Genomic DNA, 22296 nt, shown 5'->3' on the forward strand with positions numbered 1-22296 from the left:
CTTTAGACGTCAGACAGTGGATTGTAAAGGGTTAAAATTTCACAGGGCGTGAGCCCTTCTGCGCATGCGCCCGATGTTTGACGGGATAGACCAGATCGCCGCGGGACATTGCAGAGGACGGGGGTATTTTAACCTCCCCTCATAGATCCGATCCATGAGGGGAGGTGAAACTTTAACTTAAAGGGGTTGTCCCGCGCCGAAACGGGGTTTTTTTTTTTTAACCCCCCCCCCCCCCCCCCGTTCGGTGCGAGACAACCCCGATGCAGGGGTTAAAAAAACAAACCGCTCAGCGCTTACCTGAATCCCGGCGGTCCGGCGTCTTCATACTTACCTGCTGAAGATGGCCGCTGGGGTCTGCTCCCTCCGTGGACCGCAGCTCTTCTGTGCGGTCCATTGCCGATTCCAGCCTCCTGATTGGCTGGAATCGGCACGTGACGGGGCGGAGCTACATGGAGCCGGCATTCTGCACGAGCGGCTCCATTGAAGAGAGCAGAAGACCCGGACTGCGCAAGCGCGGCTAATTTGGCCATCGGAGGGCGAAAATTAGTCGGCTCCATGGGAACGAGGACGCCAGCAACGGAGCAGGTAAGTATAAAACTTTTTATAACTTCTGTATGGCTCATAATTAATGCACAATGTACATTACAAAGTGCATTAATATGGCCATACAGAAGTGTATAGACCCACTTGCTGCCACGGGACAACCCCTTTAATTTAACTTTTTTGAACTTTGCCGTTATCCAGCATAGTCCCTGGTGACATCTCCCACTTCCCAGCTACCTTTGTACCACGAGAGTGTCTGTGGAGTGACCCTACCCCTAGCCTCCATTGGAGAGTTCCCCTTCCAGAAGCAGTGCCTAGCAGATAACTGGGACTGCGCGACCGGTTTCATCCTGGACTTCCTTCCTGACCTCTAATCTTCTGTCTACCTGCACCAGTATTTTAAGTAGTGTGTATTTGCAAAGTTATTCAGTAAAGTTTTGCCAGGCTCTGACCATTCCCAGGGCCTGAGATATGTTAATGCAGTCTGAAGCTTCTTAACCCCTTCATGACACGGTCCTTTTTATTTTTTTCCCCATTTTCGTTTTTTCCTCCCCCCCCCCCCCTTAAAAAAATCATAACTCCTTTACTTATCCATCGATGTCGCTGTATGAGGGCTTGTTTTTTTGCGGGACGAGTTGTAGTTTTTAATGGTGCTATTTAATGTACCATATTATGTACTAAAAAACTTTCAAAAAATTCTAAGTGGAGTAAAATGAAAAAAAAAAACAAAACTACATTCTGCCATCTTTCAGTGCGTCTTGCTTCTACAGCGCACAAACTGCAACAAAAACGACCTGATAACTTTATTCTATGGGTCGGTACGATTGTTACGATACCAAACTTGTATAGTTTTTTTTTAACTGTACTACTCTTTCTTCAAATACATTTAATTTTTTCAATTATTTTCTGACGTCACCTTATACGCGCAATAACTTTATTTTTCCGTCGACATAGTTCAGCGATGGCTCATTTTGTGCAGAATATCCTGTAGTTTCCGTTAGTACTAATTCGGAATACATACGACTTTTTGATCGCTTTTTATTGTGTTTTTTCTAGAAGACAGGGTGACTGAAAAAGTGCATTTATGGCGTGCTTTATTTTATTTTTTTTTCGGACGAAAAATGTGCTACTTTGATAGATTGGACGTTTACGGACGCGGCGATACCAAATATGTATTTTTATTTTATTATTTAGACTTTTTAATTATAGATATGGCAAAGGAGGGGTGATTTAAACTTTTAGTGTTTTTTTTTACAATTAAAAAAAACTTTATTGCTCTTTTTTCACTTTACTTTTAAGTCCCTCTGGGGGACTACAATATGCGATACTTTGATCGCTCCTGCAGTATGACATAACGCTATAGCATTGTCATACTTCATTCTGACAGGCAGCCTATCAAGCCACCCCACGGGGATGGGCAGTCTCACAAGGCAGCCCTGGGGCCTTTCAGAAGGCCCCTGGCAGCCATGACACCTGCACGACTTCCCCGATCTCACCGGCATTTAAAGGGTTAATAGCCGCAATCGGCCGAACAGCTGACGCCCACGCTGTATGCAGAGAGGTCGCCCCGCGACCTCTCTTCATACATACCGGGACACTCCAGGACGTAAATGTATGTCCTGGAGCAGGAAGGGGTTAAATGAAAATCACAATCACCACCACTGTCCTCACCCCTCATTAGCTCATCCACATTGTTGCCATTAATGGATAAAACAGCTGCAATAAGTGCTTTTGGTCTAGGATTCCTTTTCTTCACACTTCTGGTAACATGATGTGACTGCTGGCTGCCCCTCAGGCTGTTCATCATTGCATCTGTTGCAGTGTGAGCACTCTGCACTCCAGTAGTTTATATGACTCACTCTGAGTAATTCAGGAGTAGAATGATGAATACACCTACAATTATTCAACCTTCATTGCAAATTTACAAATTTTCAGCTGTGTGCAAAAAAAGAAAAAAATGTAAATAGCTCCACTTCTTACAAGTGGTTCCTATTCAATCCCTTCATGACAAGCTACTTTAGTACTTGGTAAAGCACACTTTTGTTAGGACCTGCTGAAAATGTGATACATAACCAGACACCAGCTTAAAATGCTGCACTAAGCCTCCATTGTTTTCAATGGGGCTCCAGTCAGACGAGCGTTTCAGCGCAGCGTTTATAACGCGCTAAAGCAAATGCTGTATGTTTTTTTTTCATGCGTGACACTCGCAACCAGGTGGAACTCACACATTAAATGCACAAACACGCTTACCACACAACCTCGCACACTAAAGCAGATGGTAAAGCTGAATATAAAGGCATGGGATTAGTTCGTACATTGGCCAATGAACTTAAGCTGCAAGGCCCCGACAAGGCTTCTTGTTTCTTGCAGTCCCTACTTGAGCAAGACACTAAACAGGCAGCACACGACACTACACACACAGCAAGCTGACTAGAGACTACTCACACAGCAGACAAGACTGAGGAAATACAGCTGCCTCATTGCAGAGGCAATGACCCAGGGTATTTGGCTGACCCCCTAGACCCAGGGGATTAGCTGACCCGAACAACCACACCCAGCCAGCTCAATTAACCCTCACCTGTGCAGGTGTGCTCCTGGAACCCCGTAGAGCAACAAACTCCAGCAGCACAACCTAACATTATGGCTCTTGAGATACTGGGAAATGTAGGACGATGGCAATCCAAGGCTAGTTTCCCATGGGTGATTGCGATATTGCCGTGGGGAAAAAGAAAAAAAGTTCTGTTCAGGTGATTTTTGAGTGGCAGGGATAGTTTTTCTCGTGAAAAAAGCGCGCATCACATCGCTGCCACCCGGAGTTGCTAATGGTAAAAACACATTGCACGAAAATCGCAAGTGCGTGCATTGTGATACAATAAAAAGGAGGCTCCATATGGAAACATGTGCTGGGGGGGGCGGGGGGGGGGGGCGGGCTCAGAAAAAAAGGCCATGCTGCAATTTTCAAAATATATTTACTCGCAATATTGCATGAGTGAAAACATCGGAAATGAGAGTGAAACCATTGAAAATCATTGGGTTCATAATTCTGGGTATTCACTCACTCTCGCATCATGCAATTTTATTTCCCATGTGAAACCGGCCAGTGTCACAGTAACCCGCATAAATTCCCTGCTTAAAAGAAAATTTGGTGCACCACTAAAGAGAACCTGTCATGCCCCTATAGCATAAACTAAGTTATGGTGCAGTTAGGGAAGGTGACAGGGAGTTAGATGATGTATTTGGATTTTATTTTTTTCATACTCACCTGATGAATTCCATGTACCGCAAGATAACCTGACTCTCTTCAGATTTACGGTAGAGTGCGAACACGGCTAAGTCTATGAGAAACCTGGAGCATGGCAATCTGAAAAGAGTCAGATTGACAACGTGGGAACCAGGGAGTAGGCGGGTATAAAAAAAAATACAATCACGTGGCTCCCTATAACTTCCTGTAATACCACCATAACTTTATGATGCCATGGGGATGTGACAGGTTCCCTTTCAGTATAGTCCACCATCAAATACATATAGTAGACTGAGAGGGGTTGAATATCTTTACTGCACTTTGACGAAAATCTCCCTCTTCATTGAAACATGAATTATCTAATCTAATCCCCCAAGTGCATGGTAATCTAATAGCCCGTTCTCGGAATACTGGCTTCTGTCCCAAAGAAATTTGGCATGATAAACTAATAGTCATATTTTATTACAGAAGTTGTCTAACACCAGGAAAATTAGGACAACTTTGCAAAACTGTATGAGATTTTATGAATTTACTAAAAAAAAACTAAATGGAAGTTGGATTGTATCAATCGCACTGCCAATCTTCCTAACTCGCACATACTGATGTGACACCGCTAACGCATCTCGCGTTAACATGTTACAAGCTAATGAGTCACGGCTCAGTGCGGTTATGTTACTACCATCCTTCCAACTGAACAGCAGCAATCAAGCTGCGCAAATAGCGTAGCGGTACCTGGCGGCTTGCAGTACAAATGTAGCACCTCATCCTTCAAGGGTGTCGCTGGTATATCTGCATGGTCACTGTTAATATAGTGTAGCAGGAAACAATCCAAGCTGGCACTTGCAGTGTAATCTGTCCTAAGAATAGGATACGGTCAGACAAAGTACTAACCTTTTTGTGTTAAATGCTTTAAACAGCCAATTCGGTCATTGCTGCCGGTGGTGCACCCTTGTGATCTTGGTAATCTAAATAATCCATGCACACATGCTAAACATTTCTTCATGCTTGTTAATGGGACTGTCTCATCATGACAACCCCTGTATATACTGTAGAGGTCCCATGTATAGTATAGGGCCTCACGTCCACGGGCTGTTCGGATTTCGCATGAGGGAGCCCGCAGCAGAATCCCACCCAGCACACGGCCGAGGACCTTGCATACCTGTGCAGGCAGGTGGTGGTGTCTGTGCGGACCTCTCTTCTGCCGGGACATCTGTACTGTGCCGTTAAACAGTAGTACAGATTTTTTTTAAAAAGAAAAAAAATCTGCGTTCCCGCGGAATGCGCGGCTCGTCCGCAGTGTCAGCTGCGGGTTTGACGTGGATTGGACTGCTTCCATTGACTTCAATTGAAGCCGCCTGTGCAAGACGGTTCTGTAGCATTGGGGCCAAAAAAAGTTTCTGGTTATTAAAAATGGAAATCGTGGAGGCCACAGCAGCACGGGTAAGTCATCATTTCCAGCAGGGCTGTGAGTGATTGTGCCCCAGATCCTAACATTATGACAATTAACGCTACCATTGAGGTGGAAAGTCATCTCAATGCTGAACACTAGCCTATCAGCAAGTGTATGCGCCTTTTATAATTTGGTAAAAAAGAAAAATGTTTGGTATAACGTTATTTTCCATTTCCATTGGCCAAGAAATCATTCAGAATTCCACAATCAGCGGGAATCTGGACGATTAGGCTTAGTTCACACGGGGCGGATTTGCCGCGGAAATTCCATGCGGAATTTCGCTGTGGCAAATCCGCCTGCGGCACTGATCCCAGTGTTAGCCAGCCGTGTGGACGAGAGTTGTCAAAAATCTCATCCACATGGGACGGCCAATCCGTTGTGGCAAAGCCAGCATTAGCCAACGCTGCGGAGTGGATTCCCCGGCCACAGCATGTCTATTTTTTTTTTCCCGTTGCGGCCGCTCTTCTCTCTATTGAAAACATAAGCAGTACATCAAGCTCCCCTGAAGAAATCCTCTGCCATAGCTGTCACAGCTGAGACAGCTGTGGCAGAGGTCCGCAATGCTATCCATTGCTTTCAATGGCGCTAGTGCTGCTGCAGCCCCATTGGAAGCAATGGGTTGCAGGCAAGCACCGCAGCAATGATTTTCAGGGAAGGGTTCGAAATATAAGCCCTTCCCTGAAAACCCTCTCCAGCTGTAAAGAAAAGTAAAAAAAAAATTAAACTCACCTAGAAGAGCCGTCCGGCTCTTCTCTCCGGCCCAGGCAAACGTCTTCTATCTTCTGGAGGCCGGGAATTGAAGAATCCTCGCCCCCAGAAAGCGCTGCCCTTGATTGGCTGAGCGTTGTAACCAATCAGGGGCAGCACCCAGCCGTCCTTAATTGACAGGTGAGTGCTGCCTGCGATTGGTCACAGCGCTCAGCCAATCACAAGCGTCCCTCAGCAATGAATCCATGCGTTTTCACTCACTCTCGCAACGCAAAATAGCCTATCACCAGTGTGAAGCTGGCCTTAGATGAACCATACCGCAGCTGGGGTTTAGTTTGGCCTCACAATCATTTATGGGAAGTCATTTTGCATTCAGAATATAGACATCTGGCACCTGTAGGAGTATGTGTATGGAAGCAGTAGAAACGCCCTGGAAATGAGGTAGAAACGCAATTTCACAGTCATGTGGGAACACTACCTAAGGCCTCATTTACACCGGCATGTTTTATGCCTATATTATGTCCATATTTCTTACAGACAACATACAACACCATTGATTTGCATTGAGGTGGGCTCAGACCACCGGTTCGGATTCTGCATGTGGGAGGCCTTCAGCAGATTCCGGCTGCGAGCCCGGCCGGTGACTGTGTGTACAGCGCTTAATTGTATTGTGGATGACCGCGGAGGCCCATAGGCAGTCATGTGCTGTACAGGGTTTTTTTGGTTTGTATTTCCCGCACCGTTGCTTAGCGTTGACACGTGGGACTATATTGCGTATGGGCCGCGACTATCAAGCACAATGGGCTATATAGTCGAGGATTCCGCTGTAAAATAGAGCATGTTGCAATTTTCCTCCGGCTTGTGGAATACGCAATTCATACCCAAAGGTGTGAGGAAAACGTTGAAAACATGCCTTTCAATTCCTGCGTATTACTGAGGATCATCCACTCAGCCGGCGATCATGGAATCCGCAATTCAAATCCGGTCGTGTGAGACTGGCCTTGGTGTATACAGAGCAGTGCTTATGTGCGTAAAAACAATTGCAGCATGTCCTACTTTGGTCCGCAATACAGACCAGAATCACCCATTCAAGTCTATGAGAGCGTAAAAAAAAAAGCTGAATACTGATGTTATAAGAATATTCTCTGCAGGTTTTGCTCATGTTGCCAGGAGACAGGGTTGAAAAAAAAGTGACATCAATTGGGCCTTCTTAAGTTATTTTGCACATGTGAAAAATGCAATGAATATGCACATACACACACAGTGAAAAACGCTGTTTTCTCCATGGCCCAACATTGCATAAACCAGTGTGAATGAGCCCTTAAGGCCTTCGTGATATTCTCCTCCATGCCCACTGGCCAATCATTGTTATAGGTTGGGATAATAACTGGCTCGTGTATGTGGGCCTTTACCGATACCATCACTATCATACAACTTCTCTTTACACAAATCGGAGAACAATAATTGTACTAGTGATATCATCCACCAAGCAGAGCAAGGATTTAACGATTTCTAAAAAAAAAAACAACAACTTCACTATAAGATAAAGGAGTCTATTTTATTCCCTCTGGACAGTTATTACAGGTACTTCTTAAGGCCTATTTACACGCAAAGATGAAGCGCTCAAAATTCGTTCAAATGATGGCATTTGAGTGATAATCGATGCATGTAAACGCTGCCATTGTTCACTCTTTGGCTGAACGATGATTTTAAGGCAAGCTTAAAGGGGTTGTCCCGCGCCGAAACGGGTTGTTTTTTTTTTCAACAGCCCCCCCGTTCGGCGCGAGACAACCCCGATGCAGGGGTTAAACAAGAACACCGGACAGCGCTTACCTGAATTCCCGCGCTCCGGGGACTTCTTACTTACATGGTGAAGATGGCCGCCGGGATCTTCTCCCTCGGTGGACCGCAGGGCTTCTGTGCGGTCCATTGCCGATTCCAGCCTCCTGATTGGCTGGAATCGGCACGTGATGGGGCGGAGCTACACGGAGCCCCATTGAGAAAAGAAGAAGACCCGGACTGCGCAAGCGCGTCTAATTTGGCGATTAGACGCTGAAAATTAGACGGCTCCATGGAAACGAGGACGCCAGCAACGGAACAGGTAAGTGAAAAATTTCTGATAACTTCTGTATGGCTCATAATTAATGCACAATGTACATTACAAAGTGCATTAATATGGCCATACAGAAGTGTATAGACCCACTTTGTTTCACGGGACAACTCCTTTAAAATCCATCGTTCGGCCGGAGAGAGATAACAGGGACCGCCCGCTGTGTTCTGCATGGGAGTCGGAGATTACATTTTATTCTGCCGACAGCCTGTGCGAGAACAATGGAGTTCTGTGCAGAGTTCAGAGTACATGCTGTGCTTTGCAAACAGCTCCTGGGGGTCCTTTTACACGCAAATAAAGCTGATAAGGCGTTAATGGACATTAGTGTCCATTAACACTTTATGCAAAACGATCGCTAAAACTGTCAATCTTTTAATCGTTTGAAAGATTGTCTTTGCGTGTAAGTGGACCTTTACTGTTCATATCAGACCAACTGATTGTATAGTACAAAAGTATAAGCATAGCAGATAAACTCAAAAATAGTTTTAATCATATGTATAAATGACTCTGCCAAAATCACTTACCTCCCCTCCGCCACATGGAAAAGCTTGCGAGTATCGAGACGTGCAGATTGCTCCTTTCACACTAACATCATCCTGAAGCTGAAAGCTTTCTGTGCAGTTTGTGGAGAAGTACTTATATGGACGCCAACTGAGGCCAAAATCCTGGGAACCCTCTAGGAGCATGGCTGCAGGTCTGGGGGATTTAAACACCATAATCAGATGAGTGAAGTAAAACGTAGTTTCTAAATTTAACTGTATAGTTTCCTTCTGAGTATCCCGGGCGGACTGCCACCACTTGCGTGGAGTCTTGAAAGTTGAATCTGCCATTGCAGATGCTGGATGTGAAAGTCGGGGAACTGCAGCATTGCATTTTTCACACTTTGGTTCCTTGCAAATTTTGTCTTGATATCCAGTATATGTGCAATATAGTTCTGTGTTATTACAGCCACAAACCGTGTCTGTCAGTAAACTCCGGCCAGTAGCTAGATTGCCCATCCTAGGATTACAAGCCTTTTCCCGTTGAGACGCAGTTGAAGCCATTGTGTTAATCCCTGGAATAAGGAAAACAAATTACATTCATGCTGCGTGCGCGCTTGGTGCATTACCATCCATTGTAAAAGACTGACAGTGATGGAAACTTTGTGAGATCAAGACCAAACAAGTCTACATTTCACATATAATCCCCTATGGTGCCATTTGGGTTCCGTCCCGATTTCTGTCCCCAAAACCATAATGTAAAAGTAGCCCAAAATGATTTTTTTTTTTTTTTTTACAAAAATAAAAATGGTATATTCTCAAAATAGGACTATGAAGAATATGATTAGAATACGCAAACAGTGCAAAAGTATACGATCTCATGCACACATATGCACTCTATGGTCCATAATGTGATGCCACTGTACAGGACCGCACAATGGAGATAAACCTGTACAGAAGATGTCACTAGGGCATTATTGCTCATGTAATCCCAACCCAGGCCGCTGCACTAAAGACAGCATGATCTGCTTTCTGCACTGTCCTGAATGGTGGACCTCACCCGTTCATCTATTGATGACCTGTCCAAAATTTACCAGACAACCCCTTTAAAGTTTGATTGTAGCTGGACAGAATTCCTCTACTATATTGTATAAAATACTATAATAAATGTCTTTTGACACAATGTTTCAAGTGGATCAGGATTTACAGAAGGCAATTTTAGCTATATTCACATCGGCTGGTTTGAATGCTGTAAAAAATAAATAAATAATAAATTTATAAAAAAACAAAAACAAACAAACAAAAAAACACCAACAAAAAGCAGCATCAAAACCACCCTATGTGAAAAGTCTTTACGACAGATAAGAGCTGCACTACCATCGCTCCAGAAAACAATGTTACTGTACAACTGGTCATTGTTGTAATTAATATTTTGTTTTTTGCTGTTTTTTTATCAAAAGCGATAAAACGGGTACAAGTGTGATTTAAGGGTGCATCCACACGGTCCGTAAGTTCAGTGATAGAAAATCTACTGCAGATTATGGTACAGATCCACGTTAAAATCTGCAAAGGTTACATGCAGGTTTAAATGCACGTTCACCACCGATGTCACGCTGTCATTTAGCGAAGGGGTGAAATCCACGGTGGAAATCTGCTGAATGAATTGACATGCTGCAAATGTAAAATTCCCACCACTGGAGACTTTTTCCTGCAACGTGTGGATGAAATTTCTTGGGAATTCCTTATACTGTAGAGGTAGGTTCACAGGCTGCAGAAAATCTGCAACAAACCTACCCCTCACACTCTCAGGGCGCCTACCCACTTGCGATTTTTTTTTCCTGCGATGTTTTGCGTTTTTTCTCAAGAGCAATTAGTATAGAATGTGTTCTTGTCCATCTGGGTTTTTTTTCCGTTTCGTGGGGTTTTTTCACATAGGAACTGTCAGTTGCATATGTCTCCTTATTTTTCTCTTAATGCACCCATGACTGTCAATGGAGGGCTGCAAAAAACGCGCAAAAAATGCCGTGAAAAACGCGCAAAAGCCGCGTTTTTCACGCGCGAAAATCAGCAACGCAAGTGGGTAGGCGCCCTTACAAAAGTGGTTAGCATAGGGCAAAAATGAAAAAATAAAATACATTTTGCGCATTATGGAATGCGCCAAGATTTCTGACTCTTTAATGGCAGAATTTTTGTGCCAACGTGCATAGAAATTCAGAATATTGTCCTCAATTGTGTTTGCTGTTTGAATAATTGGTAAATCCTGTATGCGATTACTGCAAATTTGTCACTTACAATTTTGACAGTTTTCATTAAGTAATCCCTGACAAACCCTAAATCAATTCTAATTCTACACTTGAGAAATTTCCTGACATTCAAAGTTTCGAATGAAAATACCTCAAATCACGTGGCAAACGCATATTGCCAAGCGCAATATTAGGCAGGGTTTCTTGACCCGATATTGTGCTCGCCCGTGTAAATACAGCCTAAGGGCTTATTCACAAGGGCGTATTTTTCATCAGCGGTTTGTGAGGCAAAACCAGGAGCGGGTCCAAAATACAGAAGAAATGAATATCTTTCCATTCTACTTTCTCTCTGCACGCTCCACTCCTGGTTTTGGCTCACAAAATAGTGATGAAAATACTGACGTGTGAATAAGCCATTAGGCCTCATGTCCATTAGCAAAATTGAATTGCGGATTCCGCTGCGGAATCCGCATTCAATTTTGCCCATAGGGATCTCTTGGTCATCCGCGGACAATTAAATTGAAATTTGCACCCGCAGATGGCATTTTAATGGATTTGCGTTTTCTCCCGCACGTGAGAGAAAACGCAGCATGCTCCATTTTCTGCGGGTCTCCCGCAGGCTTCCACAGAAGCCTAGGGAAGCCGTCCGGTCCCACGGTACACACACAGCTGAATTTCTGCTCTCCGGTGCGGGAGAGCAGGAGTTCAAAAAGAAAAAAAAAAAAAAAAAAAAGAGAGAGCACGGCGCACCGAGCGCATCCACCGGCAGAGAGAAAGAAGATCCGGCCGCTACGGACAGGAACCCGCAGCGTCCGGACAGGTAAGAAAATTCTATTTTCAGGCCTCATGTCCCCAGGAAACGAGGGTCCTGGTGCGGGATTCGCGCGGGCCCGAATTTCCTAGTGGACATGAGGCCTTAAGGTAACCCTCTGGTTTGGAGACAAAATTCTGTAATATCTGCAGTATGCTCTATCTGTTGCAGAAATGTTGCAGATTTTCACCCCAGATTTTATTCATTGCAATGCAGTGAGAGGAATCCATGGTTAAAATCTACATCAAAACCAACAATGTAATCCACAAGTTTACCAAAAGTGCAGTTACTTTTATGTGATACAAATTAAAACTACAAAGGCACCAGGACTATTTTGCCTGGTTCCCTCAACTATTTGCTTGCTTCCCAAGATGGTTGGATACCTTGGAAACCTTTACCACAATGGCTCATAAGAGTTTGAACTATTGCATCTTGCCTTCCTCTTTGGCAGAACAAAAGTTAAAGGGGTTGTCCCGCGCCGAAACGGGTTTTTTTTTTTTTCAACCCCCCCCCCGTTCGGCGCGAGACAACCCCGATGCAGGGAGGTAAAGAAAGCTCACCGGAGCGCTTACCTTAATCCCCGCGCTCCGGTGACTTCTCTACTCACCGCTGAAGATGGCCTCTTCCTCCGTGGACCGCAGCTCTTCTGTGCGGTCCACTGCCGATTCCAGCCTCCTGATTGGCTGGAATCGGCACGTGACGGGGCGGAGCTACACGGAGCTACACGGAGCCCCATAGAAGACTGCAGAAGACCCGGACTGCGCAAGCGCGGCTAATTTGGCCATCGGAGGCCAAAAATTAGTCGGCTCCATGGAGACGAGGACGCCAGCAACGGAGCAGGTAAGTAAAAAACTTTTTATAACTTCTGTATGGCTCATAATTAATGCACAATGTACATTACAAAGTGCATTATTATGGCCATACAGAAGTGTATAGACCCACTTGCTGCCTCGGGACATCTCCTTTAAACATAGAAGATTCTTTGATCTATTATTATTAGTAAATCTCCGTCCTCTTCCCTACCCTCCAGTTACGTGCCTAATGCAGAACAGCTCGCTTTTCATAACACTGAATTTTTAACATGATGCGCTTTAAACTTTATTTAGTGTTTTCTCTTCCTGCTTATCCCCCCAGTAAAGGGAACGTGATCCCCAGAGGTAAGTAGAAACCTCAGTGTATAACTAATGAACAGATCAAAAGATCTGATGAATAAAGAACGGAGTCTAGAACAGTAATCTGTAGACAAATGCCCGTAGAGATGTTTGTTTCCATTTCCAAAATACCATCTCACTACATAAACTGTATTTTAATACCATTGGAAGACGTGTTATTTTAAGTGGATCCATTACATCTTTTTTTATTACATTTGGTTAACAAATCTCCCAAAAATAGTTTTAGTTCTTTTTTCTCAAATCAAACATGGCCCACATGGGTTAAAGTAAAGAGATTTGTATCACATTTTGGTGATTATTTAGTACAAGTGATGAAAATACAAATACTCATTACTTTCAAGAGAATGTGTCATTGTTGTTTAATTCATTAGAATTAGAAGGTTAGCCAAACACTACAAAATTGATAGCCCAGCCCTATGGTCCCTTCTACATAGGTCGACTCTCAGCCCAATGTAATGAGGGCACCAATTGACTAAGCGTGTCATTTACTGGCCAGGTACTGCAGCCAGCTAAAAGGGGGCGTCACCGCACTGTCAAACCCCCTGTATCTTGACTCCACTGCTACTTCCGGTGGCGCCAGGATACAATAATACCGATAAACCTTAAGGCCGGCTGCACAGGTGCAGGACGGATTGCACATGCGGAATTCCGCTGTGGAATCCGACCCTTTGCTCAGCCAGCATCCGTGCGTACCTGCCTTTCCTCTATCTTCTCTTTACTGCAGAGGGAGCCGTCAGACATACGCATTATAGATTTTTTTTCTAAATTTCCGTGATGATACGGAATCCGCAATCTTTCTGCAATGACATTGCAGAAGGGCCGCGGATCGGATGGCTTCCATTGACTTCAATGGGAGTCATCCGCGTGAAATCCGTACAAAGATAGAACATGTTGCGATTTTTCCTCCGCGAGTAATTGATTTCCGCTCGTGTAGAGGAAAAAGCTATTTTCAATAGCATGTTATGGGCAGTATTTGCTACGGAATTTTGAGATGGATGCCCGCTACGGATTCCACAATGCACATCCATCCGTATGCAGGCGGCCTATTTCAGATATTTTTAGGGCAGGAAAGATGAAACCTTTCACCAATCTGATGAGAGAAATTGTATCTTTCATGAATATTTTCAACAATACAATCAAATTTTCTGAATTTCTCTGCCTTACAAGAGACCATGATACCCCACAAAATTCATTCCTTACTATCTACCAACTTTCCCCCTTCCAAATCTGTTGTAAGAACATTCTATGACAATTTCTCAGGAAAAAAATGGATGTTTCAAAAAAAGTACATCTCAAATTGGTAAAGATACCTGGGAATACAGTTTACCCCAATTCAATGGATAACCTCTTTTGATTGGGCCAACAAATCAACCTGATTTACACCTAGAACTGATGAGAAGAGGACCCCTCCCTGGAGATCATACCTCCCATGTATTGTGGCAACTGTACTGAGATAGGAACAATTTTCATGTAAAATTAGTTCTTTACTTTCGTCAACTGTAATAATCTGAAATCCATAGAGTGACTGAAGGTCAGATGCGACTGAACAGATCATCAATAATCTGAAATATTCAATAAAAAGTTGAATTAGGAATAAAAATTCAGAGCTGTGCCTAGCAACTAATGTTGTGGCTGAGATGCATGCAGGAGCAAAAACACCTCAGTATGGGTAATAAAGATAAATTAGACACATAGATTATTCTGTATGCAGCCAACTTTCCTGTAAAACAAACATTATTTTAGTGGCTTGAATTTATTGCTTCCTTTGATGGTTTATCTCCCTTGCACCTGGCTGGTGAGTGAAACAAAGTATCTTTTTCAGACTTACATCAGTGCCTAAACACAGGAAGAAATGTTTTGTTTTACTTTAAAGGCCCCTTTACACCATCAGATGATCACTCAAAGATCGCTCAAAGGACAGTTTGAGTGACAGATTGAGCAATCATTTTGCATAAACTATTAAGTAGTTACTCAGCTACTTAAAGGGGTTGTCCCGCGGCAGCAAGTGGGGTTATACACTTCTGTATGGCCATATTAATGCACTTTGTAATGTACATTGTGCATTAATTATGAGCCATACAGAAGTTATAAGAAGTTTTTCACTTACCTGTTCCGTTGCTAGCGTCCTCGTTTCCATGGAGCCGACTAATTTTCGGCGTCTAATGGCCAAATTAGCCGCGCTTGCACAGTCCGGGTCTTCTTCTTTTCTCAATGGGGCCGCTCGTGCAGGATGCCGGCTCCGTGTAGCTCCGCCCCGTCACGTGCCGATTCCAGCCAATCAGGAGGCTGGAATCGGCAATGGACCGCACAGAAGCCCTGCGGTCCACCGAGGGAGAAGATCCCGGCGGCCATCTTCAGCAGGTAAGTAAGAAGTCACCGGAGCGCGGGGATTCAGGTAAGCACTCTCCGGTGTTCTTTTTTAACCCCTGCATCGGGGTTGTCTCGCGCCGAACGGGGGGGGGGGGGGGGGGGTTTAAAAAAAAAAAACCCGTTTCGGCGCGGGACAACCCCTTTAAGTACTAATTAGGTGTGCAAATGAAGCCTTCACTGAATGCAGTTAATAGCCAGAGGGCTATTATCTGCTCTTAGATCCTTTGTTCTCCACGGGAAACAATGCTATCAGCACTCCCCATGGAGAACTTCTGGTGAAAGTGAAGCACGATTTTTAAGTTAGACTGAATTTAACGATCAGCTAGCAGTGCCTGAAAAGCGCACGATGAGCGCACATTTAACAAACCGATTATCTCTAAAACAATCGCCGATTAGCAATTTTTTTTAGCAGTCGTCAGCTAGTGTAAATGGGGCTTTAGAGCCAGGGTGTTACCTACCATGCAGCGATTGCTGGTCCTCCCGGGGCGGCGATATGCGGGGTCCCGCGGTCGAGGTGCGTTCCCCCGGCTTGTTGTCCAGCTGCCGGGGGCGCGGGTGCCTGGCCGGTGTGGCGCTGGTGGCGCCGTGCGCGCACGCACCTGTGAGTGCAGCTGCCGTGCACGAGCTCCCTTTTGTTGTGTTTTGTTGGGAGTTGGCTGTCTGGGCGGAGGCTTTTGTTTAAAGGTCGGGCAGAGACTTGCAATCACTGCTAGTTATTGGTTTCCCTCAGTGTGCTAGCTAGTCTGCCTCTGTTGGTCTCCTGGTCCTGTCAGCTTGTCTGCTCTACTTGCTATTTTCTGCCAGGTTTTACCATCTGCCTCAATTCAGCTTATTATTGTTCGTGCTGGTTATTTACATCTGCCTTTTCTGTTGGTGTTCTACCCTTTCCATTCTGGTGCGCCAGTGTCCCTTTTTTGGTCCCTAGTGAGAGTAGGGACCGCCGCCCAATTGCCCGTCTGGGGTTAGACAGGAGTGGAGGCAATCAGGCAGGGACAGGGGTTGTGGGTGAGATCTAGGGCACCAGGGCTGGCGTATCAAGGGTAGTATACCGTAACATAATAACTGGCCCTTAAAATTGCTCTCCAATGGAGGCCATGAGTACCCTCACAAGTCAGTTGCAGGATTTAGTGGTCGTGATCCAAGACCTGTCCGGTCGTATGGTGGCCCAGGAGCAGCAGGAGTTAGTGTAAGTTTCTACCGCCCCGTCTATTCCTGAGCCCAAGTGTCCGCTTCCTGAGGTATTTTCAGGGAAGAGGAGCAAGTTTTTTGTTTTTCAGCAGGCATGTAGATTTTATTTTCGGATGCGGCCCCGCTCCTCCGGCTCAGAATTCCAGAAAGTTGGATTGATTATGTCCTTACTTTAGGGTTCCCCCCAGAAATGCACCTACTCCTTACCCGAGAGTTCAGCTTGCCTGCAGTCAGTTGATTTGTTTTTTCGAGAAGTTGGAGGTATTTTTGATGAGCCAGGCTGTGCGGGGTTGGCGGTATCCCATCTCATGTCTCTACATCAGGGGCAGCAGTGGGTAGAGGACTACTGCTCTAAATTTAGACTGTATGCAGGTGAAATCTCTTGGAACGATAACGCCCTTAAACATATGTTTCTGTTGAGTCTTTCTGACGCTGTCAAGGATCTACTCATTTCCCATCCCGCTCCCATAACACTTAATGATGCAATGGAATTGGTGGTTAAAGCTGACAGGAGGCTGAGATTTAGAAAAGAGGAACGTCAGGCCCGTGAGGCTAGGGAAACTGGCAGACCCGCTCCCACTTCTCCCATGCCAACTTCTGGTACCGAACCTATGGAAATGGATCACCTAAGTCCCGAGGAACGGCAACGGTTCCGGATGAATCATCGACTCTGCTTCTATTGTGGAAAAGCCAGACATCGTGTAGCGACCTGTCTACAGAAGAGTCTACAACCTCAGTCTGAACTGGCGGAAAACTTCAGATCCTAGGTGATTTTTTTATTTTTTGTTTTGGGGGGGGGGGGGGGGGGAAATCGCCTTGGATCACAGGTACTCCCTAAGTTGTTGGTGCCTTGTCAGATTGGCTTCCAGAATTTTACTCAGTCCGGTCAAGCTTTTATTGATTCGGATGCGGCCGCCAATTTGATTAATTTAAGTTTTGTCAGACCTCTGATAAATGAATTCTCGGCGTTAAAGATTCCCATACGCTTCACTAGTATTGATTCTACCCCTCTGTCTGCAGGTGTGGTACAATGGAGGATTCCCATTTTACAGTTCACTGTGGATGTTCTCCATTCTGAGAATCTGTCGTTTTTGGTAATGGAAAGGATGTCCATTGATGTAGTGCTTGGCATGCCCTGGTTGGCACTGCACAATCGCCAATTTGATTGGTCCACTCTGGAATTGACACATTGGGGGTTGTCCTGTCATAGTCACTTAGCTACTATATCCATGTGTTCAGCAGATACCATACTTATTCCTGAGTATTTGTCTGATTTTCATGATGTATTTTCCAAGAAACTGTCTGAGACTTTGCCTCCCCATAGGGAGTGGGACTGTGGTATTAATTTGATCGCCGACAGTCCCATCCCTAAGGGAGCCATTTTCAATTTGTCTGTGTGTGAGCACGAAGCCCTTAAGTCCTATATCTCAGAGTCCCTGGCCAAACAACATATCAGGCCGTCCAGGTTTCCTGCCGGGGCAGGTCTCTTCTTTGTAGAGAAGGATGGGACATTGAGGCCCTGTGTGGATTATCGGGCTTTGAATAAAATTACAGTCAAGAACCAGTGCTTCTTGCCCCTGATTCCTGATTTATTGAATCAGGTGGTGGGGCCCACTGGTTTTCCAAATTGGACGTAAGGGGGGCTTACAATTTAATTCGCATCCGAAAGGGAAATGAGTGGAAGACCACGTGCAACACCTCGTTCGGACATTTTGAATCTCTAGTCATGCACTTCGGACTTTGTAATGCCCCCGCTGTGTTCCAGGGGTTTATGAACACGGTCTTCCACAACTTCCTGGGGGTATTTTTGGTCATATATCTCGACGACATTCTGGTGTATTCCCCAGACTGGGATTCACATGTGTGGCACCTGAGGTTGGTTCTGACCCGTTTGCGTGAGTACCAACTTTTTGTCAAGTTGGAGAAATGCATTTTTGGTACTAAACAAGTGTCTTTCCTTGGTTATATGATTTTCACCCACGGAGATTCAAATGGAGTCTGATAAAGTGGCAGCAATCTCCCAATCGGTCAGACCAGATAACCTGAAAGCTCTCCAGCGGTTTTTAGGTTTCGCAAATTTTTACCGTAAATTCATTAAAGAATTATTCTGTTATTGCTCAACCCCTGACCGATCTTACCAAGAAGGGTGCCAACTTGGTAAGAGGGTTGCCAGAGGCCCTAGAGGCTTTTAGTCATCTCAAAAGGGCGTTTACTGCTGCCCTGGTGCTTGTACAGCCTGACACACGACAACTGTTCTTCATTGAGGTCAATGCGTCTGAGGTGGGGGCGGGGCCTGTATTGTCTCAGGAAGTCAGCGGAAGATCTGGGTATAGTCCATGTGCGTTCTTCTCACGGAAGTTCAGTTTGGCGGAACGTAACTACAACGTGGGTAATCGTGAGTTATTGGCGATTAAGTGGTCTCTAGAAGAGTGGCGTCACCATCTTGAGGGGGAAAGGCATCCCATTACCGTGTATACTGATCATAAAAACTTGGTATATCTCGCCAATGCTAAGAGACTCACAGCTCGTCAGGCCAGGTGGGCGTTGTTTTTCGCCAGGTTTAACCTCGTCGTTACATATATTCCAGAGGAGAAGAACGTAAAGGCAGACGCCCTCTCACGGAGTTTCAGTTTGCCAGAAAGTGAGACAGTGGCTCCCGAGAATATTTTGGCACTTGGGATGGTGGTAGCAGCTGTAGAATCTGATCTCGTTCCTCATCTACAAAATCGTCAGCAGGACGCTCCCCGGGGTGTCGGGGGGCAGATGGTTTGTGCCAGAGACCTTGCGTCTTAGAGTCATTGAAGAGTCTCACTCATCTGTTCTCGCATGCCATCCGGGGGTTCAGGGAACTCTGGATCTTTGTAATAGACACTACTGGTGGCCAGACATGTCTCAGGAAATTCGCAACTTTGTTAAGGGATGCTCTGTCTGTGCACGCAGTAAAAGCCGTCGTCGGCATCCGGAGGGGCCTCTGAGACCGTTACTGATGCCTTCTCATCCGTGGTCGCATTTATCGGTAGATTTTATCACCGATCTACTTGAGTCTCAGAAGTTCACCACTATCCTAGTTGTTGTAGACCGTTTCTCAAAAATGGCACATTTCGTGGCGTTAAAGAAGCTACCTTCTGCTGTAGAATTTTGTAAAAGAAATCATTCGTCTACATGGGGTTCCCGAAAACATTGTATCTGATCGCAGGGTTCAGTTTGTTGCACAATTTTGGCGAGCCTTCTGTAGAAACCTGGGAACGTCGCTTTCCTTCTCGTCCGCATTCCATCCGCGAACTAATAGTCAGACTGAGCAGAAGAACCAGGATTTAGTGCAATATTTACGGTTGTTTGCTAGCGAAAAGGCTCATCAGTGGGCAGAATTCCTGCCGCTGGCAGAGTTTGCTCTAAACAACCGTACTTGTTCTTCCACTGGGGTATCTCCATTCCTTTGTGTATATGGTCAGCATCCCAGCTTCCTTACAGCTATTTCTACAATGTCTGCCTGTCCTGCAGCTGATGTCGCCACAGATGCGCTGCAGGGGGTATGGAAAGAAGTACAGAAGAACCTGGAAGCAACGGGGGCTCGTATGCAGTTGCGTAGTGGGAGGAGTCTGTCAGTATCTGAACCTTACAGGGTGGGACAGAAGGTATATTTGTCTTCTAGAAATCTCAAATTGAAGGTTCCGTCTTTGAAACTGGCGCCGCGTTATGTGGGTCCCTTTGTCATCACGCGTGTAGTAAACCCGCTTGCTTATGAACTTGGCGTATCAAGGGTAGTATAGCATAACAGGGATAATGACGCATGTAGCAGCTGTTGTAGCAGTGAGTTGCAGGAGTGTGTAGCATAGGTGTCTATATTGCTGAAGCTCACAGAGGGGGAGGATGTTATTGACCAATGACACTGCAAAGCTGAAGTATATGAATCCATATTTATAATTGGAGGTACGCTTTAATCACTTAATGACCATCCTTATATGTTCTTATAGCAGTCATTTGGAGCTTCATGTGTTGCGGCTGCGGAGCACCCACAAAGCAGCAAGATAATTTCTTGGTGGAAAAAACAAACAAAAACACAGCTTGTCTGGGTCTTAGGCCAGCTGCACATGGGCGATCTGGATTCTGCATGCGGAAGCCGGCAGCGGAATCCAGCTGTGACCCCGGCTGGCGACCCCTGCGTAACTTCTTTTATCTGTAATGTGGGTGACGGCAGGCGTTCACCAGCGGTAATGCGCAGTACAGATTTTTTTTTTTAAATGTTTTTCACATGCCATTGCTAGGCAACAAAGAAGGTACCCGTGGTCTATCCGCAATGTCAATTGCAGATGGGCTGAGGGTCAGACGGCTTCCACTGACTCCAGAAGTCTTCCTCATGGAGCCCGCAGCAAAATAGAACATGCTGCGACTTTTCCTATGTTCGCGTAAGCGAATTGTGATTGAGTGTGAAGGAAAAAAGCGATTTTCCATAGCATGTTTTGTACGGTATTTGCTGCGGATCCTCCATGCGGATGTCAACTGTGCATTCCGCAGCAAATATCTGTTCATGCACAGCCAGCCTTAGAGATCAGTAGCTCACCTACACACAGCGGTAGATAAGCAACATAACCATGGATTAAGGTGGGAGGCAAGTGACTTGATGTGTGCGTGTGGTGGGTACAGGAATGGTAAGGCCCTTTTACACACAAAGAAACCACATGGCTCCCTGCGATCTCATCACAGGGAGCCATACGGGTCCCCGAACATCGTTTTGGGCATTTAAAGGGTCAACAGCTCCAATGAGCCTCACGGCTTATCGGAGCTGTTGCCGCCAGGTATTGGCTGTAAGAAACAGCCGGCGCCCACAATGTATGCAGGCAGATCGCCGCACGAGCTTTATTCATACATACATCGTAAATGCGGGACGAAAAAACACGATACGCCAGTCACTCTGAGGTTAAACTCCTACTATTCCATAGGCAGATTAGGTTGTTTAACTTGCCTATGGTTCAGGAAGAGATAACTGGAATTGTCTCTTGCTGGCTTATAACTGCAGTATTTGAATGCAATTGTTTGCAGGAAGGGGACAGTAACAAAAATCAGTTATCTATGAACATTGATTTGAAAACCAAGAAACTTTTGGGAGCAGGAACAAGAGTAAATTATCATCCTGCATACTAACTCGTATGAGGGGCAGTAGCCATCCTACTAATGCCACAGTACCCTGAGAAGGAAAAATCTATTTTGACTTGATGTAATCTCTAACATATTCGAACAGTCAGTCACAGAACCCAAACAAATGTCTAAGGCAAACATGAGCCAAAAACTTAAATGAGTGCCAGTCTCTGAATCAGGCCACGGGGTAGAGATTCTTCAGAAAATGTCTAATAGATTAAGGTCCAAGAGGTGGAACTTGCACCTATTGAGAGAATAGGGATCCATGTTCACCAGTTCAGGCCAGCTCTTTTCCCTGGAGAAGTCAATAGAGAGGTGGATATTTATACATATTGTTTTCCCCTTTCAGAAGACCCCAATTATCCTGATAGGTGTCTGAAGAACATTAGTGAGGTTCATGAGCTGTGACTCCAACAAATTCCCATAGACTTCAATCAACAGTTGGTGCTTTAACATCAGACTTCCTAGAATGGGACAGGGAAAAGCTGCAGCCCAATACTAGACAGTACTGATGTGTAATCAAAGCCATCTGCACAGTCATCTCTATAGAGTGGGTGGACACACTGATGACATGAATTGGTAGGGTGTGCCCACCCACATCACATTGACAGGTTAGATGATATTTTATGTATGAAATCCAATGTAAAAAAAGGCATTTTAAGAGGATGGAGTTGCATTGCCAGTGGAAAAAAACAACTATTTGGTATGATCACACTTTATCATGAACTGAAAATGTACAAGTTATGTTAAATACTGAACACAAGACAGGTCAAGTCAAACATGCTTCGGAATTAGGATTGGACAAAATCTTGAGTCAGTCACTGAATGCTCCTTGGTAGTAACAC

General features: G+C 45.1%; 1 protein-coding gene across 1 annotated transcript in view; it reads right to left on the minus strand.

Moving 5' to 3' along the window:
- The window catches only part of NTN4 (netrin 4), a 113301-nt gene that overhangs the window by 86492 nt on the left and 4513 nt on the right, over positions 1 to 22296 (minus strand). Inside the window, exon 2 of the mRNA XM_066591561.1 lies at positions 8577 to 9106. Coding sequence (XP_066447658.1) covers positions 8577 to 9106 — 530 coding nt within the window. The remainder of the gene's footprint in view (positions 1 to 8576; positions 9107 to 22296) is intronic.

This window comes from Eleutherodactylus coqui, chromosome 2, assembly GCF_035609145.1.
Source record: "Eleutherodactylus coqui strain aEleCoq1 chromosome 2, aEleCoq1.hap1, whole genome shotgun sequence".
NCBI lineage: Eukaryota > Metazoa > Chordata > Amphibia > Anura > Eleutherodactylidae > Eleutherodactylus > Eleutherodactylus coqui.